We start from the raw sequence: 22,546 nt of genomic DNA, 5'->3' as shown, positions 1-22,546 counted from the left end.
AGTAAAATTACAGTCAAGGACAGGGTTGGTGTGTTGGAGACAGGAGCATGAAATTTCAATAAACTGCATTCTATTGCCTTTTTCATTTGGTTCTCACTGAATTATAGAACACACAGAAGGAGCTGACTTATGTATAGAAACTACAACAAGAGTGAATAAAAAGGTTGTATTCATAGTTGGGGGTCCTAATGAACCAGAGCTGATCACTTCATCGATGGTAACTTGAAAGCAAGTTGTAAGTTGCTCTGGATAAGGGCGTCTGCCAAATGCCTTAAATGTAAATGTAAATGCATTTGCTGCTTACCATCTTCATCAGTCAAGACATCCAGTTCCTCGCTCTCCTTGACGCCCTCGCGGTTACGCAGCACCAAGCGGAGACTGACGTTGCTGTAGGGCGGCAAGTTTCGGATGGTGTGTTGCGGCTGTGCGCTCTGGGTGTCGTAGCACAACTCCTCGCGGGTCTCCTCCTTTGCGCCTACGCGATAGCGGTACTGCACTGTCAGATTAAAGCTGTGGCAACGAGTCACGTTGTAGCCGAATGGCTCCCAGCGCACAGTGATCTGTTTCGACTTGATGTCCACGACTTGCAGTTTTCTGGGCCCGTGCATGGGATCTGTGAGGAGACAACACACAGCATGAGTGCACAAAGAAAATCAGTCTGATTCCTAGATGAGCTGGGACATCTCCTGGATTATAGACAGATTTACGATTCAGTCCTACATGCTTCTGCTCTGCACTAGAGACAACATCCAAGATTCAAACTCTCTGTTTCTATACCCGCTAAGACAGAGGATTCTGATGGACCATGTACTGATCCATGGGGAACGCCTCTTGACCAGCAATCTCCCGCCCCACGTCCCCTGCCAAGGCTTTGCTATTTCTCTTGGGAGGCACAGGCAACCAGGCCTACTGTAATAGAATAAATTTCCATTCTCATGTTCAATTCGCAGTTCATTTCTGTAGAATTCTGTGGAACTGCTAACAGCCCTTAGCCCATTTGTTCTTTCTTTGATTTATACCACCCTGCCATCAAACAAAGCAATATGACGGGTTTCTTTTAAAGCTGACTATAGTTGGATAGATAGATGCATTTTTACTCCTGTCAAATAAAACTTTTGCTATTAGCCCATTAAGCATGTAATTATCACTCTGTAGCCATGCAGAGAAATCTACATAGTCTCTAAAGCATGCAATGAAAAAAAAACTGACCAAGTAAAGGAAGCAAAAAAGGTATCCAGGTATGCAAGTGTGAGCTTTATCTCTATTCAGCGCACGATGGCCAGAAGATTAAAACAAAGGGCTGGGAAGACCCTTTAATCAGTCTTGCTTGTAATAAAGCTTTCGGAGCAGGCATTTAACAGAGGGACATAAGAATGTGATAAGTGAGACACAGGCGCCTTCAAGATTTATGGCATCAATCACCCAAACCCATGACATTCTGCAACATAAGGTCTTTGTGAAGTGTCTGCTTCTCAGTTCATTGTACACCATAATGATATTCAGGCCACTTTGGCAATAGAGAATAATGGCATGCCACGCAAAGGTCAGCTGTCTCATCACAAGTGTCAAGAAAGAGTAATATACAAATCCAGTGCATGTTATTGTGCACTTCAGATGTTCTCAAATCAATGTGCAAATAACAAACCTGCTGCATGTGAGAGTACCTGTTAAGAGGGAGGATTGATTTACCTCAGCAGACACCAAGGCTGTGTACTTGGGGTACTTTACTGCCATGGTGGTGCTTTTGCAAATCTCTTCTGCAATCCTCATCTAAAAAAAATCCTGTCAGAAACAGTACCCCTCAAAAAAGAAAAAAAACTCTCTAAAACACCAGTGAGATGAGTTGATTACTGCTGTGGGTGAGGAACACATTCCTCAGCTATCAGGTAAAGGCATATTGAGGAAAATAAGAAGTGTTGAAACTTCCACTTCCTGTCCAAGTATTGCACATTTGAAACTAAGTTCTTAGGAAGAATGTGTAGAAAAAATGGAGCTATTTCCAGTGACAGAACGCATCTAGGTAGACTGGACCAATAATTGCTGTAAGTTGCTATGCATAAGACAATAATATTCTCTATTAAAATATATATATTTAAAATTATGTGGAATTATGCTTGCATAAAAAAACACACACACACAAATACATCTAGCAAAAGTCAAATCAGTAGTAGAACAGCAATTTTGCCCAAATCAAAGCCCCCTGACTTCTGATGAGATTAAAGGTAAAACAGCGAGTTCCCTTGTGTTTGTGGTCACTGCCATCAATTCAACAGTTGTGCTCACAGAATACTGAAGGGCCACAGAGCAGGTGCACAACACAAGAATGACAACAATGTCTTTTTGTTTCATCTGCCTGTGATCCAGCACCACTGGACCTGTTGATGTGGTTTGATCAGCCCTCCACTGCTCCGAATTTTTAAAAACAAGAGAGAGAGAGAGAGAGAGAGAGAGAGAGAGAGACAGAGCACTACAATCCAATGGACTTTATTCAACTAAGAATCGTTGTAGAAGAATATAAATTCTGATTTCAGTATGCAGCCAATGAACTAAAAACTAAAAATAATCTGTAGCATATGACTATCATGCTAATATCAAGTCATAAAAAGATGAATATAAACGGGTTTTGGAGCTAAAAATGGGCTGTTATTACAAGTGAGTATTTTTTGTCATTCGTCATTTAGCCTATTCTCAAGTTATTAACCTTGATGGGTACAGAATGCAAAAGACATTGATTTAATGTAGACTAATGCCTTCATGTTTTATTACCCATAGCTAGGCTGTTTATGTTATTTTACTGATTGATGTAGTCTACATGTTGTCGTACCACCACGATGGGATTTTGCTGCTTTTAAATGGCAATACATTTATTCTGGCAATAGTGGGCTGAAATGTTTCAACGTATAAGCAATGTATTATCACATACAGCACATCCAACAATGTTTGTGATCTATGGTAGAAAAAAAAAAAGGAAAAAAAGCACTAAAGGCCTCCAAAATATTGTGTTCCAGCTACTTATAGCCAGGAATCTGTCACAGTGCTTCAGTATAATCACACGCTTTGACATACAGGGACTGCAGCTGGAGTCATGCCCCTCCGACCGCATATCTAATCCTCAGCAACCAGAGTTTAGGCAACAATTAACGCTGCAAGATGCATTTAATGTACCTTGTAAAGTGTACAGTAAAATAGGCCCTTCTCTCCAGAGTGGTGGGAGCAAACAACAGAAAAGTTCATTGTTTTTGTCCTTTGCTCACCCTGCGTTGATAATTCATTTTACAAATGGTAGACATGATAACTATGATAATTCAGTATAATTCATCCAGATAATTCCTGTGGTCAGGTTGGGAGTAGAGCATATATTTAAATTTGACCATTTCTAGTCATTGATTATGGTAATACACGATGGGAAAGCCGGTAGATCCTTATATTTCTGCAGATGAATATCACAATCATGAGAGCCTCAGGAACATTTCATTTGGCTGTACGGCCCAGGCCGGCATGAAAGTGGCGCACAATAGAGCCCTGCTCTCTCTCGCTCTACTGCTTGTGAAATACAGTCTCCGCTCATGAATGGGGAGCTGCATGGAGAGAAGGAAAGAGCTCATGATTTTCAAAGGGAGGCACGGGCACCTGATGCTTTCAAGCTGCCAATCACGGCAAGGACTCCGGGAAGCGAAGGAAATAGAGAGTCATCCCGGGAATGAAAAGGGGAGCGACAGAATCATTTAGAGGGGTGGCTAAAGGGGACACTAAGCTGCGGAGTGAACCAATCTGTCTCTGCACCAGCAGTGGCATTAAAACTGGAGTTAGTAGATCATATCATTTTTGATGTAAACATTACAGCGGTATAGCGTCTACTGCAGATCCACGTAAACAGACAGTAAGAACACATTTCTGATTCAGGCTATGAAAGCATGTGTCAGTCACTCCGAACATATTTATTCTATTCCATCATACTGGTTGTGATAATTGTTAAACATTCACAGCATTTGGCAGACGTTCTTATCCAGAGTGACTTACGTAAGTGTTTTAAATTGTCGACCATTGAAATCTCTCATTTGGTTGGCCTAACAATTCAGTAAATGAAAATATGAGCCAAATTTAACTGAAGTACTTCCTAAAAAGGAATGTTTTTAGCTTGCGCTTGACAGATCTCTAGTGATTCAGCTGTTTAAACATCTAGTCATGAACTTGTTTCTGTGTGTATGTGTGTCCTGAACTGCATTTTACTATTAATAAGGGAAATAACTCGAACCACTAGATTATGTTTCACTGATCCTGAAACATAGATCGGCGAGACATGCAGGTTCAACTAGTTACCCGCCTTTTGCAACTGGAATATCCATTTTAATATTTCAACAGGAAACGGCACCTGAAGAAGATGGCAGATTTAAGGACCTCCGCTGTCATGGCGAGCTGATGGAAGACACGTCCCTCTGTGACAGCAGACGTCAGACGACCTGTTTACGATCGTCTCCCCGCTCGTATCAGCCTGTGTTTTCTCCCTGAGGAGCCCTTTGCCCTTCAAACTTCACAGGCCACCCAATCCAGCTGTCGGGACGGCAGCCCGCATTTCATTTTTTATTCATCGATTTCCCGCCTCTCCCTGCTCGTCGTAATTGATGGTGAGAAAGTGAAAAGACTGTTAACAATCTATTGATTAGGCCAAGTTGTCGGGTTGGGGGGGGGGGGGGGGGGGGGGGGGAACTCCGCCAGACAAATCGCTGTTTATTTACACAGATAATCTGTCGCTGGAAGTAATGCAGGGGGGTGGAGAGAGGGGCTGGCCTCCATCGGCGGCTGGGAGAGTGTGAAGAACAGATAAAGCCTCGCCCAGGCGCTGCAGAGAGTGCTCACTCCGCGCCGCTCTATAAACAAATAATCCCGATCGGCCTGCCGGCAGCCAGATAAGGGCGCGCAACTTCGTCATTGCCGGCAATCAAAGGCGGAGCGCGGGGGGAGGCCTGCGGGCGCGCGATATACACGCACATGCGACCGCCGACGATAGCTGCGCCACACCTTTGTCCTTGTGCGCGCGCCGGACAACTTCTGAAGGACACACAAATGGCACGAGCCGCCATTTGTACAGCGGATCTGCAGGACGAATGTCGGGCGGAGCACAGAGTGCACAGGAATCCACCTGGCAGGTCTGACTGGGCAAAGAGTTATTCTCTCTCTGATTCAATCAAAAAAAATAAAAAAATGACTCAGAACGCCAAATGACTTAGAACAACAGATCCGATCCCTCTCCCATCAGGCCCGGTACGTGCTTATCTCTGGCAGGCAACACATGGAAAAACAGGCGTCAGGCCGGAACCCTCTGTTTGTGGAGCTATCGGCTGGGTTCAGTTGGGTAAACAGCGGCTGTGCTAAAAGCGTGCCGAGTGGCCGGCTGGCCGGGCGAAGAAATCAAACAAGGCTCTGGAAGTGACATGGACATGTGGGCGGAAATGGAGGGCCTGCTTTTTCAGTTGATGTGTAGCAGGAAGAGAATGTTGGGCTCCTTCTGATTTCTGATTTGGTTGCATATTCATAACAAAGTCAGTGACAGTGATCGTCTTGCTCATGAACACAATGGTAGTTATCAGAGTCTGAATCTGTGAGTTTTGTTGCTTTTACATGAAAACCATGAAATGACAATGATCAAAATGTTTCATATTTTGGATTTTTTTTATATTTATTGGATTTATTTTTTGTTATCATTTATATATATGGTATCACTGAATATGTGGTGATGTGGCAATGTTATCCTTATACAATATCACCAATAAAAAAATATTAATCTAAGCTAAATTGCCGGCCATGACCGATGTACCCGTTGTTCTGCTCCAGGATCAGCAGAAATAATAACTGACTCATCAATTGAGTCTAATGAGCCTAATAATGGGATCCAGGTTTTTGCCAGGGTGAGCATGTGATCATAAATGATTTTGGGAATATACTGAAGATTATCTTGATGTTTCTGAATACAATGTGAAAGAAGGTTAACAGCTGTCCCAAGCACAGAAGGCTTTGGCACCTACGCAGAAAATGTCTCAAATGATAGAGGGGCCAATTGTCTAAAGTCTGTTTGAAGCCCATCTAAGCATCTGATACCTTACAGTCACAGATATAGCTGGTCAAAGTTGAAGGTTGGTTCTGAAGAGTCAATAAATACATTTCATTACCCCTTGGGCCTTGACAAAGCTTCTTTTTTTTTATATTGATGAACACAATAAATCTTGAGGGAGAGTGAGGAGAAACCTGCCATTTATACTCCCAGGAAGGGGAAGGTAGATGCTTGGGTGACATATAATGGCTTTTAGCCTGTCCTGAAGATGGATGTGATGCGACACTAATAAGCCAGAGATGCCAAATGGCAGCTTTAAGTGCAGGACATGGTTAGGCTCTTATTATCCAGATCAGAGCAGCGCCGCACCGTATCCAGATTACAACCTGTCCTTTTCTCCCGATCAGATCATTCTAATTTGACATTTAGACGTCAACTATCCACGAGGCGGAGGGCTGACATTTAGCGACTTTTCCCTACCCTGTCCACTTGGTACGCAGGTTGTGCATGCATCACATGCAAAGAGAATAAAGGTGTTGGTCCCGAGTGAACAAGAGGAAATTGACCATGACTTTGGCAGGAGTCTCTTTTTGCCTCTTTCATCCTGTCAGTATGCATGGAGAAGATTGAGAGGGGAAAGGAGTGAGATCTTCATCTCATTGTCCACTTCAGCGAAAGAGACACCCACTGCTGGCCCTCGGATCGATGTCAGAGCGCGTGTTTCTCAGCTCCGGAGTGTAAACGGCTCAATTCGTCTCGCAGCACAACAACACAACCTCGAGGGAAAGAGGGCAGCCGCTGTTCCGATGAAAGTCCAGCTGCAGCAGCTCGCTCTTAAGGTGACATGTGAAAGTGCACATTTCCTCCACCCATTAGGCCCAGCCCACCCATATCTTGCCCGAGGCGGGTCCTAAAAATACCCACTGCCTCGTACCAATGTGGAGATGCATTTGTGCCATCAGACGGAAAAGACATTTTCTTTGGTTGACAAACCACATTTCACACCAGAGTTACGAGTGTTGCATTGTGACAAGTTGCAGAGCGGAGCTGGGAATTGTGCAAATGTAGCGGGTAACATAGAAAAGGCAGCCATGGCTGATTCTCGGTGAGCAGCTGGTGTCATTCAGGGCAGCGCTGTGTGGAACTTTTAGTGGAAAAATAGGAGAGCCTCAAAAGGAATTTTTCAAGGTCTTCGGTTTAATGTATTGGGGCTATGAAATAATTCAATGTGGGGTGCCACGCCCATTTTATTTCATTCTTTTTCTTTTGGTCTGAAAAGCACTTGAAATAAAAAAAAAAGCAAATTCCAGCGACATCAACAAAGCCATCTGGATAATGACATGGCTTTCATCATTATCAAAGACCTCTTCATTCCAAACGGAAGCAGCCCAATAATGACGATCCAACAATCAAAACTCAATTAGGCTCGTGGAGTGCTCTCCTGCTCAATGGGCCTCCCAAGAAAGATGACGCTCCTTCCGCTGAGCGCTGAGCACCACCCCCGTCTCCAACAGCCATCTCCGCCCTCGGTCACACTTCTCAGGTAAAGAGGACAGAGGCGTGTGCACCGGCAGCTCCACTCACCCCCATTTTCCAGGGAGTGGGTGGGTGGCCGCTTCATCTGCCCGCCTCCGGCTCGTGTGGAATCACTGGTGTCAATCACATGCATTGATTGTCAGACGCTGTGGGCAGTGGAGAAGCCCCCGCTTCAGACCTTTAGCTTAATGCCGCCCCAGGGATTTCAAAAAATCCCACTTTATTTTAGCGGTGATGCCACTATTACTGGATGAGCTTCTCATCACCCAAAGATTATTGGGATAAGCAAAAAAGGTTTGTAAAAATGAATGGGGAACTTCTCCCTATCAAGACATTGCCAAGGAAGACCCAGGACTTTTTTTCATGCCCAGATAAGATTTGTTATAATGTTGTAGAATAGAAGACGTTTCCCAAATATGGGTATCAATTTATATTATATAATGTACCTATTTAAAAGTCACACAAAGAATGACCTGGGGGGGTTGTGTTTCTAAAGCGAATTAAATATTTCTAATATTTCCTTCCAAAAGGAGGCAAGACTTTTGTTGACTAAAGTCACGGCATGTCACCCACATCCAGTTATATGCTGGCTAGACCCCACAAACTAGTCAATGCCACATTTCTTAATTCATTCTGATCTCAATGTAATGGCTGCCAGTGAATGATTTTCACCCAGAAAAGTATTGGCTGAAAATACTTTGATTGTTACTACCTGAAATTTGAGATTCACCTCTTAATAACAAAACCATGCAAGATGAGACTCCAGGGGTCTCATGGAAAAAATACTCTCTGTTGCCTGAATGGATGTGAATTTCAACATCAAGGGCAAAAATACCATTGAACTGCCTATGTGTAATGGGTAGTGCTTGAAAACATTCCTGAGAACCACACAGACATTAAAACAATAATTACATGTCCTAATGAAATGATAATTAGGACGCAAACACATTTCTCACGCTAAAACCTTACATATTCTTTTTTGTCAAAGGTCAGACATGCAAACACCACTTGTAAATGGTCTACTTAAGTGGAGCTGGACCGGTGAGCCACAGGGTTAAAGCTTTTAAGTAAGTACCGTAACACTCCGGCTTTTTAATGATTCCAGTGCAGATTCAGCCCTCCACAATTTGGGAAGTGATGTGCACTCGGCACCCCAATTACTCATATCGCTCTGGGTGCCTGGGGCATCAGCCGCTGTTTGTGGCAAGGCAGGGGAGTTTGGGAGTAATGGCCTACTTCATGGATAAAAGGCAGGTTTATTTTATTTACCGTGCTCCTCATGTATAATAAATTATAGAAACCATTAAAGATTGCGGAGATCCTAACAGCCGCAATGGAAGTTGGTTTTATTTTGCCCGATGCTGTGCACAGCTTGCCGTTTTTGTGGCATTTAGGGACCTCAACATCAGACTCCAAATGCATTATATGGCTATTTTAAGGGTCTCTTCAGTTCCAGTATAAGTGCAATTGATATTGCAGCATGTAATCATACGAAAAAGAAAAGTCCATGGTATTAAGAACGTGAATAATGCAAGTCTCAACAGAAAATGGAGGGACTCAGGGCTCGGGCTCTAATAAGAGCCCGGGTGCTTTTGCATAAATACGGAGCAGCGGATTACAACCCCAGGCTATGTAATAATAGAGTGTTCCCTGGTGAAGTGCAGGTGAAACAATGGCCCTTCTTACCTTGCCCTGCCTGAACCCTTCATATAAGATTTCGGCTCAGTTTTTCATTCGCATCTGCGGCGCAGTGGACCTGACAAACCGCGTTAAACCTGGTCAGTGAGAGGATAGCCAGTAAAGCGTGAGCCCAGAATGACCCAGAGGTGATAGATACATTTTGTGGAAAGGCTTTGAATGGGTCACCATAGATCGCCCACTTAAGATAAGTGACGAGGTACGGTTGTGACAATCGTGCACACGGGCCGGCTGGAGTCAAAGTGGAGACCATCAAAGGTGGCCCCGGGCCCTTGAATTGAGAATCCATGCATATTAGGAACCAGTCCTGGAAGCGTCTTTTCCTTCTCGTTTGACTCTCTCTATTTATCCATATCTGACACTTTTTGTCAAGATAAATAATGGCATAATGCTCCACACTCAAGCTGAGAAGATGAATTTGTCAGCTTTCATTTGGTGGGGAGTCACCGTCACTGTACAGCACATGCAGAGGGAGATGAGGAAAAAAAGAGAACAGGAAATTGCATCGCCTGTTCAATAGGCCAATGAGATTAGACAGAAAAAAAATTACCATAGAAATGATGTTTTAAACTGAAAACCAAGGTTCTCTTATTTATTTATTTGTTTGTTTGTTTGTTTATTTATTTATTTATTGGGGGTGGAATAATTTTTTTTTTTCTTTCATTAATGACATGCATGGTTTCCAAAAAAATGCATTTGAGGAGGTTGCAAGTTTTCATTTTTGTTGTGTTTTTTTGTGTTACACAGTACAGACAATGTACTGTGGAGTTGATAAAGTCTTGCAAGTGGTAATTTTGTCAACAAGGGTTTTTTGTTGAGTCATACAAGGCCTAGTGGGTAAGGAAGCAGACTAGTATCTGTTCCGAGTCCCTACACACTAAGTCACACTAAGTCCCTACACACTGCTTACCAGGCACCTTTCATGGCTGCCCACTGCTCACTAAGGGGGATTTGGTCAAATGCAGAGGACACATTTCATTGTGTCACCGTGTCCTGTGCTGTGCTGTGTATCACAATGACAAAAATAATCACTTTGACCTTCACAACAAAATCAATCACCATCAAGCCATTCAGCATTCTACCAGGCAGCTTGAATGGGTCCAGGTTTGTGGTAAATAATCTGGCAACTTGGGTAATGACAGAAAAGCATGCAACATGTGCTAAACTCTAAATATTAAATGTTCACACACACTAAATAAAGTTTCCTGACAGAAACAAGAAACAGAAATGTCCTTGAAGTATTGAAGAGACCTAGACAGGCATTGACACTGAATTTTCCCACATTATCTTGTGGGGAAAAATGATTATATTTTAAATATTATCTACAAAGATGCACGTATCATCATCTCCATAGTATGTTATGAAATTAATTTGCCCAAATCAGCAGATATATCTACAAGCAAAAAAGAAATATAACTGCCCCCTATGCACGTGTGTAACGGGATTGCTTCACATTATTTTCACCCGACATGGCGATATTTATGCTCATACGATTATATATCTGGACTGAGTGTCACTTTCTATCTAGAGGAAATGCTGTGTGTACATAATGCGAAGTAAACTCTTCCCCGGCATGAATAGATTGTTTACGGGAGCAGTTTATATGCCAATGAGTGCGGCAGCCTCCGCCAATGTTGTCGCTACCATGCTGGGTATGTTTACAGCTAAGCAAGAGGCTGGTGATACAGTGATAGGGATGTCACTTTGCTTTATAATGCAATAATCGGCCAGGATTTGCAATAGCTGTCTGTTTAGTTTTAGGCTTATTGTGCAAAACTCTGTGTGTGTGTGTGTGTGTGTGTGTGTTTGTGCATGTGTATATTTGGGCATAAGTGTTTCTTCCCTCAGAAAAACAGCAGCCACAGCTGCATTGAGAAACAGCAGGTGCCTCACGTCTGGTTTAAACAGGGCTGGAATGGTGGCTGGAAAGCCCTCCAGTGTAATCTACGCGTCTACCCTTACGAAGGAAGCCACTTGGAGAAGCCTGATCCAATACTCCAGGCTGTGGTGTAATCTCCTCCAGCAACCTCTGGGCATTAAATGAAATGGAGAGCAAAAGAAGGCTGTGCTGGTTAAGGAAAAAAAAAAGCGTAAGTGTGGGGTAGGGGGACGGTGGCAGGTTACAGGTGGGGCTTCCTGTCGGCGGTGGTCTTTTTCCCCTCAGGTGGGGTGAAAGGCAGAGTCTGGAGAGAGAGAGAGCACCGTCTGTGGAGAAAACGCTGCGAACACAATCACAATCGCTGAGAGGCGACGGTCCATTCGAAACCATGCCAGACCCATGGAAAATGAAACATGATGGACACCGACAAGGCAAGTCAAGGACTTCTCTCTTTCACCCGACGCCCATTCCGCAACAGCACTTGACTAGCCGAGCGTGCTAGTAAGCGTCCGTGATTGTGCCCGGCGGTGGCTTGTGAGGTGTGTGTGACAACTCGGATCAGTGATGACCTCCTTTCGCACCTGAATGTCAGTGCAGGTGCCGTCTTCAGCATCGTCAACAAACAAAAGCCTTTTTTTTTTTATTTTATTTTAAACGGCACACACGAAAGTGCACTCGGGAGGGGTTTTCAGGTGCGACTTCAAAAAATGGCCGCTGCCTCAATGCAAGATATATGCACGGCCCGGAACACAGTGGAACTACTGATAAGGGTCACTGCAGCTGTGTGGACCAGCCGATAGCGGCGCACAATACTCCACTTTCCTGTCTTTGATCATTTTTCTTCTGCTGAAATGTCATTCTGAAGGTGACTTTGAAGCCCCCGCCCCCAACACCTTGTTTCTGCCCTCACTTGCTGCCACCCTGGCAATCGGGCCTATATGAGAGATACTTTTTCATTTCCAGTGGGATCATCATATTTAATTTGCCTGCTGGGAGGAATGAAATGCGGAGGAGAGGAGCGATGTGCCTGAGGGTGCAGCCGGGTTTCTCGCTGCTACAACGAGTGAAGGGGGCTCAGAGGACGTCCCGGTTTTCAACTCCGCCACTCTCCCTTTCTCCCTTGTCACAGCATCCGTACCCAAATGACAGACAATCTGACATGAAAAAGACACTTGCAGACACTTTCAGTCACAACAGTCATTCAGCAAGTGAAGAAAACAGCTCCAAAATACAAAGCGTTCACCCAAAAGTGTAAAACAGAATAAAATGTACAAATGGACAAATCCAAATAAAGTGCCTGGGGTACAGCCAGGTCTCAGCGGAGGACAGAAATGTCCTTATTCCCATCCATCAGCAAAAGAAATTCCTCACTAGTCGTTGCTTATTTTACATGGTGGCTTCAACCAGATGTAAAAAGCAGCCCGTATTGCCTTTTGGAGCCCGTAATGCTCTACAGGCGGGCACAGCTGTCCCCAGCGGAGACGGGGGACAGCGAACATGCGGAGCGAGGGAGGAGTGGAATGGTTTCAGGGGAGCCGAGCGTAAAAATCAGAAGTGAAAAGAGATGGATCCAGGCACGGGTGGGAAAAGAATAAATGGTGCACAAGGAGAGAAAAGGGTGCGTGGAACAAATGAAATGTAGTAAAAGGGCAGTGGAGGGAAAAGGGAAACAAGGACGTGCATTTTTGCAAGCGAGCATTAAAAAGCCCTAAAGGACATATAGAACACACTCTCCAGTATGAGCCGTGGATCGCCTTTAATGTGTCACTTTCCATTTGTTTTGTCTGGATTTTCTTCTGAGTGACAAAGACATTTCTGCTGCATGACGACAGATGACGACAAGATGACGACAGTGAACGAAAACATGGAATAAAATTAATACTGAGAGATTCTCCATTAATTTGTCTCTTTTATTGTGCTAAAAAGCACATTCATATTTGTCATACAATGATAATGTCATGCAATGTTAATGAATAAATTATTATAATATATTAGTATTACAGATATTATATAAATTATCATAAGATACATTGAAATCGTCATTAATTTACAATATAATGGAAAAAGGAAACATTGAAATATTTTGTATCTGCAGGGGTGGAAATCAAAGAGAATCCAGTGTTATGACAAAATATGATGATGCCACAATACTTTTGATTCCACTTGACACACTGCAGAACAGTTCTCTATGTTCTCTATATCATGAGACCTCTCATGATATGTATATAAGCGATAAAACATTCAACTTCAAATTTTAAAAGTTGAATTTTCTGAAACAGAAAAACAATGTAAGTGTCGCGGCTGGGCACAGTTGGTCAGGAACAGCCAGCACCACTCAGCATGACAACAGGGCTCAACAGGGCTCTGATCATATTTGATTAGGCGTCCGTGATCAGAGCCCTGTAAAAGGAAGAGAAGAACAGCGAGACGACGCTGCAGCATTAACGTGTAGAGACTTGTTTTCGTTGTTTTCTCCTGACAATCGTCACATGCCTTCGGGTTAGTTTTTTGTTCCTTTTGTGTATTTATAATAAATCCCTTATTTCAAAATGTCCCGCTTCTGGGCCTCCTTTGCCCGATGGCCCCATGACATGACAGAAAGGTAAAAAAAAAACTTTTTATTTGTCAATGCCAAAAACAACAGTTTCCATTGAAATAATTTTAAAAACTTTGGTATAATATGGATATTGTGTGACGCCTACGTGTCCATGGCACCAAATCACAGGCATGAATAGGTTCTAATCACCCACAGCTGCCACTCATTCGGTGTGGGTGATTAGAACCCTTCAAATGTGAAGGGTTGTGCAGCATGTGTGCGGCATCTGGTGTCGTGCATTGATTGTCTGTGTATGCTCTGAAGGCACGCCCTCTACGCTGCACGTTTGCTTTTCAGTTCGTATTCAGTTTTCAGGCCATCGTGCCAATGTTTCTTTTTGTTTATTAAAATGTCCAGCGATTGCACCGCCACACTTTATCACTTATGTGGCATGACATATAGAATATTTGCTGCATGTCCCGGACCTCCAGACGGACACATTGTTTTGTGTGCAATTATAAACTTGCATAAATTTGCATAAATTGGCTGGCGCTTGGAAAGTTCGAACTTTTCTCATTTTCTGCCCGCAAGTCAATGCAAGCTAATGAACGGACCCACAATTCAGCTGGACACAGTCCCAAATGTCTCCTGCAGTGCGCACGTGTTTTCCATGCATTGTTTCCATTTTTCACTTGCTCCGCGGGAGTAAACAGGGGTGTCAGCACGTAACTGCTGCTGAGCGCGGGGATCGCCGCCGGAGCGAACTGGAGCTCGACTAACGACTACAAATATGATGGTTACCACCGACTGATGCAACAGATGCACACGTTGACACGGACGCGCAGAGGTTACAGTGCCACTCCGACCATATGTGCGGCTGGCCAATTACAGCGTGCTGAAATTCATACCATACGCCATTTCAAACTGTGATCACTGCAAACACTTGACCCGAAGGTGAGGATTAAAAGTGAATCATCAGGATGTTGGAGGTGCATAATTCAGAATTCATCCCTTGTATTGTTTTCACTGGCAATAATCATATCCGCTCTTCTACTTTGGGCTTGACACTTTCATAGTGAAAATGTTATCCATACTGCCCCTTTTAATTTGGAAGTTATCGGAAGAATGCTCTTTTATAGGCGTTGACGTGATAAAGCACACTTGAAAAAGCATGGATACAATGGCAATTCACATATTTATTATTCAGTGCGCGATAGAAGAATGCCACATGAATATTTAATTAAGGATATTAAATAAATGAAAAGAGGAACAAACTGTCACTGCGGCTCGCAGTGAAAACTTACAGTGGGTACGAACATGTCAGGCTGCACCAAGCGGCTGCGTTTAAAGATTGTGTAACAGGCTTGTAAATTAACTACAAGCGACAGGCCTGCAGTTTTTTTTTTTTTTTTTATGATCTTTAGCTTTTGCTTTTAATCTAGTAGCCAAAAAGCAACTAAGAAAAATCAGTATGTGCCCACATGTAAACACAACGCCATGGTCCTTTAAAGCTATTTGCCTCTGTGTCCTTGAGAAAACTGAACGTAACGCTCATTCCAACTCTGGTAAACATGGTAAACATTCAGACAGCCTCACTCCTACAAGCAGAACTCAATTTACTGCTGTTGACAAGGATGATCTAGGGAGGTACGTCCCTAATTTAAAGTGGCATTAATGGAGGGTCTTCGTCGAGCAAAAAAAAAAAAAATTGGAGTCACACGATGGGCGGGATCATTACTGACAAAGCCTTGTTATTTAGTGCAGGGCACAACAATGACTGTCAGATCATTACTCACTGTTACAATTTCCATTAATTGATCAGCCAGCCCAAGGACTGCCCCTTTTTTGATGGCGGCCTGATGGACGTCGCCGAGGCTGACCTTGGGTAAGGATGAGAACTGATGGTGGAGATGACTTGGAAGGGGGTCGAGATTTAAGGGAAACAGAGATTTCAGGATTAAAAGAATGCTGATATCAAATGCCTGTATGATGTGTCTGTCTCGCAGTACTGGTTCAGAATTACAAAGTGAGTATGTTGAGTGTACAATGGACTGCATAGAAAATTGCCTCTTTGTTAGCATGAACAGACGTCTATTAGTATTCAACTGTACATGACAATTGTGTTTTTAAACTAGGTGTAACATAAGCATTTTTTCCCAGTGAATTTCTCTCAACTGGTCTGGTAATAGAATAGCACTTGAAATACAGGATTTGAGATAAAACTAAATCAACAATATGCTGAGTTCCAAACCTTATTACAAGTGTGAAAATGAGAAATAATTCTAAAGCTATCAATAATCTGAAAGACATTATTTAGCCACAAAGGCTTCAACCATTGGTTTAGTCAAGACATATCAATTGTGTGTTTACACTGACTTTAAAGTGAATTGATTGTCATTGTGAAGCACAGCACACGGTGACACAACAAAATGTGTCCTCTGCTCTTAACCATCACCCTTGGTAAGCAGTGGGCAGCCATGACATGCGCCCGGGGAGCAGTGTGTGTCGGGATGGTGCTTTGCTCAGTGGCACATTCGAACCGGTAACCTTCTGATTATGGGTCCATTTCCTTACCCACTAGCCACCACTGCCCACACTGCATGCTTGAAAAAGTGCTAAGGGTTAGGGATTTTAGGATTTTTCAAATCTCCTGAAAATGATGCAGTGAATCTATGAATCCACTGAGATAAAGAGGGTGGTGGTTATTTTTAAATTGTTCATGTTCCATTTCTGAACTCTCTGTAGCCTAACATGTTTTTTGCAGGAATTTCTGTGGATGCTATTACACTGTTAGCATATCTGGCATCTGTGAAGGTGGTGTACAGAGGGCAGATGACTGGGGGGAACAGACAGGAAAAATTTGCGCAGTTATGTTCGGCGTGCTTGTAATGCATTTGAGCTCTGGCGGGAAAATGTTCGAAGCAGTGGGTTCGTTCACAGAGGCCACAACAGGTCTTGGCATGCACCCTTAAGCAGGCATCAGCACGTTTAATTCACAACTGCCTTCTCCGACACTTTGGCGAGCGCTGCACGCTCATTCAACCCAGACCAACACTAGTTCATGCATTCTGTACTATGCATTCAATACAATAGTTGACCACGTAAGTCAACAGATAATAAAAGGGTGATTTATGTAAATGTGATCTCCCAGTTCTGGGAGCTCCTTCAACCCCATTGGCTGCGAGGAGTCACATGACCTGCTAATGACCGGTTAGCGATCAGGCTAATGGACAACCAATTAGGTTTTGTGTGGGTAGTGGTTGTGGTTACCCTCCGCATCCCCACCGTTGGTCTAATCACAACAGTCATTTAAAAGAAGAGTCATTGCACCTGTTTGATTACTGTGATAATTGCGGGCCGTTTGTTTGTAGCCCAGGGGGTCCTGGGCTGCGCCGCTAATGTGCATGTTGCTTCGCCAGGCCCCCTTGCTAATGCTTCTCTGCACCATTAGAGGAGATGTGTTTTTGCCTGGTAGGTTGTGTCCAGTGGCTGACATGTCAGGTGCAATTCACTCTGCACTTGGGCGCAGAGAGCGTGGAGGAGATGGATGGGGTAAACAACGCAAGGCCATAATGACTTTATCATTAGCTGCTTAATGAGCGTGCTGCTAATGTGGCTCAGAAAAGCATCCTTGCTGATCGCTTTAAAGGAGAAACTAAATAAATATGGGAAGAATTTACATATATATAAAAAAAAAAAAATACAAGTAGACCTACCGAGTAGTTGCGCCTCCTGTGCTCATGAGAAATAAATTAAAAAGTACATAAGAAAACGATTTATCGAGTTAAAAGCAACTATTTTCTTTGTGGAATAAATCTGAACAATGGTTTTCTCTGCTGTCTTGAACAGAGGACCAAGCCAGGAACATCACAATCAGCCCTCTTGTGATAATTACAGCTTGTCTGAAGTCAGCTCTCATCAAAAAGCAAATGGCCAGAGACAGAAAGCTTTTGCTGATCAATCTAGGATGCTCAATAGCTGGAGAATGGCTAGAACAGAGGCCCCTAGGAGAAAGGGGAAAGGCATTACTCTCTGTAAAATGCCTCATGTGAGTCGGTCAGATCCATCTCCGAAGCGACGTATATAAAACCCATCTTGGCCCTCTGAACAGAATTGGCTCTGGGACAACAAAGGGGCCAACATTAATCACCATCCACTCTGCTGCCCATCCCGAGCACAGGGGAACATGCAAAGTTGCGATATGACTGCAACCACAACAGCCGAGCTGTGATGTCCCCCGGCTTTCTCCAGTGGCAAAGCATATTAAGCTAACACTTTGTTGAAAGGTGACCCAGTATCTAGACTACAAAGTACATACTTTGATAGTAACTATCTGGGCTCATTATTAAGTGCCGAGGTGTTACACCTTCATCATGTCCACGTTGATGAAAAGAGGGAGCATACAAGTGTGCAGAATTAATGCATAGGAGCTCATAACCCCCCCCACAGAGTTATGGCATGATTTCTTTCATTTCTTTCAAGCTAGGCTATTTAAAATTCGCAGGGTCTGCCATTTTCATTAGGGGGCCAATTATGCACACTATTGTAACGATATTCTTTTATTTTTTTTTAAAGCAGGTTTGTACTGAAGCCCATTGGACAGCTATTCAAATTGCTTTGCATATTGGCAACCAAATACACCATTTCATCTTTTTTCAGATAAGGTCAAAATATGCAAAAGCTCATTAAATCTATTGTCAGCTAGTTATATGCAAGAAACACCATACTGGAAATCAGCAAACGGCGTTCTAGACTATTCCAAGGAAAGGGTGGTAGTAGCCTAGTAGGTGACATACTCGTCTATGAACTAGAAGACCTGGGTTCAAACCCCTCTAACCACCATTAAGGTCCCTGAGGAAGAGTTGCTCAAGGTGGAACTGTAACGAATGACTGTAAGTTACTCTGGATAAGGGCATCTGAGAAATGCTGTAAATGTAAAATAAATGCCTGACTCACCTGCACACTTGGTCCTTGCCCGTAATGGTGGGCCTGGCGCCCCTGTGCCCCCTTCGTTGGGCCGAGTGAGTAGGACACTGATCTCATACTCGGTATCTGGGTCCAGGTGACCGATCTTGTGTGTGGGCTTGTCCACGGGCTGGTTGTCAATGATGCTGCCAGTTATGGTGCGATACTCCACCTCACGCTCAATGATGGGTCCATCTCCATTGATGGAGTTTGCGTTGAGCTGTATCCACAGATAGGTGGCGCCCACTGCGGTCAACTGGGGAGGTGCAATCGGCACAGGAGGTTCTAGAAACAAAAGGAATCGTGGGAGCTGTTAGACATATTTCAGTCCACTAGGGGCAGCTTTTCAACAAAGCTAAGATAAAGACAAATATGCATTAGCACAGATTAAGCCTGCTCACAAAAGGCTAAAAGGCTTTGATTCCCAGCCTGGAGAGTAAGCTCATGATATGGGGTAGATTTTAAAGAGGTAATGAGTTAAACCAATTAATTTTCTGACCTTCATCGTTTTAGATTCCAGCAGAATTTCATTACTCATCACCCCTACGGTCCTGCTCCATTTCTCCCACGACCCATTTTTCCAAGTCCTGTGACACACACTCTCTTGCAACAGAAGTGTGTGATTAGGAGCCATTAGAGCACAAAAAATCTATTATGTTAAATCAGAGCGATAAACCCATCCCTTCCGGTATTGGGAAATATATTGGGGGATTTAGATTTTTTTTATGTATTTCATCATATGTAAAACGTCCCATTGTATCAAAATTATTCTTTTCTGCAATACTTTCACTCAGTCAATTATTATATTCAATATGAGGAGACCTCTCCTTATGGGTTTCATTACTGTGAATGCCTTGTAGACATTCACAACTGGTGCACACAATCACTTTTCTTCTCTTTTCTCTTTTCTCGACTACAGAATAAAAACTACCTGTCTAATGTTTTGCAGACCTCCCTTATGGCAACAATTGTGGTCTGACCCATTCTGGCAATAATATGTCTTCTAAATAGTATGGTATGTGTCAGACCACATGTGTGTCATGTTTTTTCAGACCCCTGGTGCTTGACTGGAGTAAAGGTTTGGCCAATCTGGATGCAACTAAACATTGCAGAGAACATAACACTGCCTGCCTTCTTCAGCTGTGAACCCTGCTGCCATCTCTCACACCCTGATATAATGGCCAGCATTGTTTTCAACAATTTCTGATGCAGTAGCTCTTCTATTATGGTTCTAAGTACAGACATGCTAACTTTTACTTCCTGTGCAGATCAGTGAGGCAAGGATGACCATGACCCTGGTGGTGGGGTCACTGATGATTGTCCTTCCTTTCACCACATTTGGTAAGTTCAATACCAGAAACAACTTACAAAATCTGCTGTTTTGAAGAGCTTTGTCCCATTCATGTAGGACCCCGACACCAGTCAAGGCCTTCAGGAACTGACTGATCGCCTACTGCCATTAAATCAAGATAAATCCAATCAACGCTTCAGAATTTATACTGTGGTGGATGATCAGTGTGTGTGAATTCATTTTCAGCAACAACCTGAAAACTAATGGAAACACAGACCGTGCTTTCTTTAAACCCCAGATGGAAAAAGTCCGAACACGGGCGGCCACAGAGGTCTACAGCACACAGGAAACGAGTTGGGGGATATGATATTGATTGGAACAACAGAGAACACAGATTACTGGTGCAGTAATGGGACATCCGTCTTTCTGACAGCCATTTGTACAGGTGCAAACACTGCTGTGATGAAGGGGAAAGAAAAGCACAATGATTCTTTATTTTCCAGGACGTCTCTCCATATACGACCATTAAGGGCTGCACCACCATTTTCCAGTACTACTAGTACTACTAATAATTACTTATTTTTGCATTGCTAGCTACTGTTGTTGTCAACTGTAATGATATGCATTACAGTTATGTAATTAGTTTGCATGTAATTAGTTTGCATGCAGTGGTGGCCTAGCGGTTAAGGAAGCGGCCCCGTAATCAGAAGGTTGCTGGTTCGAATCCCGAGCCGCCAAGGTGCCACTGAGGTGCCACTGAGCAAAGCACCGTCCCCACACACTGCTCCCCGGGCGCTTGTCATGGCTGCCCAATGCTTGTCATGGCTGCCCACCTCCAGATGGCTACCCTGAGTGGCTGGAGGCAATATCTGTATTTTTTAACTTAACCCCTCAGATCCTGCAGAGGCTTCCACTGACCTCTGTGTGACCCAAAACATCCTTCTATATGCTGCTCTTCTCGCTTTCCTCTTGTCCTTTCTGATTGTCAGTTTTCAGACAGCCTGAACAACACTGAACAAAAACGTTCAGTGTACTGTCTCCAAAAACAAAAGGGCTCCTCTCCCACCTCTGTCTCACTGCGGGATTAACTTGAGATAAAGTGACATTTCAATCTGCCACGAGATGGATTTCAAAGCTGCGGCTCAAGAAGTTTGATCAAGCCTCGCCGCCTGTCCCTGGGTGCGTGTGGTTAACATCACAGTGGATGCCCTTTTTGTTTGCATGGCTTTAAAAAAATACATCAGCGCCTTCAATAGCTTCTGGAAGGAACATATCGATCAGGCTCTGCTCAGCCAATGGCCACTGACACGTACTGTAATAGACCCCTGACACTTTATCCAGCTGTGGTTGCCAAGTTAAGTTTGACTCTTGACGTGTATGTCGCTATTGATCAAATCTGGAATGATTTAAAATGCATGGCTAGTTGCAATTATTTGTTGAGTGCAGCACTAATATAACTTATGCTGCCCCCTGTCATATTTATTAAAAATGGTTAATTATTCATCTGGTCACACATTGTTTTTGTCAACAAAATTCATGACAAAATATCTTTGTCAACAAACTTTTTTTCAAATGATGGCATTTTTATGCGGTATTTCTGTTTCCTGTATCTCCCATCCGGTTGCACAGATGACATCACTTCTGCAATACACATTTGCGGCATTTGTTTTCAGGATGCTTCTGATGGGTGAGCAGATGGCTGGGAGAAAATGATGAAGAGAACTTTGAACACACTTTCTTTACAATGAAGTGTAAAAGGAAACAGAATGTGTGGTCGACGAACATGGAACCAATCAAAGCGTCTTCCGTATCTGGAGTGGATGTATAGTATTCTTGAGCCTATATGGTAACTGTAATAAGAAGATAACCTTGATTTAATTGTGTCTAATAGAAAATGTTGTTTTTCTTTGTTGTAAAAGGTACTTGTACTATATTGACTGGGTTGAATAGAATTGAAAAACTAAAAAAAAAGAGACTAAAACACCATTTTAACTGACTAAAATAGTAATGGATTTCTTGGACTAAAATATGACTAAAATGCTCTTTTAGACTTTTAGTTGATTGAAACTTGACTAGATTTAAATGAGTATGGATGTGACTAAAACTAATAATAACTAAAATGACATCTTGATGCAAAGTCAAGACGAAAACTGAAATTAAAACAACTATAGTCACACATAATCTTTTTTTGATGTTGTTGCAGCAAGAGAAATGTCAGATTTTGTCACGCTTTTTGCACAAAAGTCAAATGTCAAAGGTCACAGCAAGCTTTAGACAGCATACAAGGGATCCAGGCACGGCCACTACGATTCAGCTGTTTTCCCGTTGCTGACCCAGGACTTGTACAGCTGTGCCTCAAGACACTGCAGCACCTGCCAGGCGCAACCACACTGGCAAAACCCCGCCCCACGGACACCTAAATTTAGAGAAGCCTCTGCCTTGCAACCTAATCCCTAAACCTCCATGATCTCCAGCTATAAAACCCAAAAGACTTCTGTCCCAAACTCCCACTCTGCTTCCTATTAAGGAAGTCATTTACTAAATATTTAGGGAGTAAAAATGGCCTCTCTGTTATTTGGACAGTCTTTACTG

General features: G+C 43.2%; 1 protein-coding gene across 21 annotated transcripts in view; it reads right to left on the bottom strand.

Annotated features, from left to right (window-relative positions):
- LOC114769221 (receptor-type tyrosine-protein phosphatase mu-like) overlaps positions 1-22,546 on the bottom strand; it is a 165,783-nt gene that overhangs the window by 70,754 nt on the left and 72,483 nt on the right. For all 21 annotated transcript variants that reach the window (XM_028962049.1, XM_028962066.1, XM_028962075.1 and 18 more), the window contains exons 7-8: positions 18,655-18,948; positions 305-613 (exon numbers count right to left, since the gene is read on the bottom strand). In XM_028962049.1, coding sequence (XP_028817882.1) covers positions 305-613; positions 18,655-18,948 — 603 coding nt within the window. The remainder of the gene's footprint in view (positions 1-304; positions 614-18,654; positions 18,949-22,546) is intronic.

This window comes from Denticeps clupeoides, chromosome 2 (genome assembly GCF_900700375.1).
Source record: "Denticeps clupeoides chromosome 2, fDenClu1.1, whole genome shotgun sequence".
Taxonomy (NCBI): domain Eukaryota; kingdom Metazoa; phylum Chordata; class Actinopteri; order Clupeiformes; family Denticipitidae; genus Denticeps; species Denticeps clupeoides.
The sequence above is the reverse complement of the archived record's forward strand: the minus strand, read 5'-3'. Positions and strand labels throughout refer to the sequence as shown.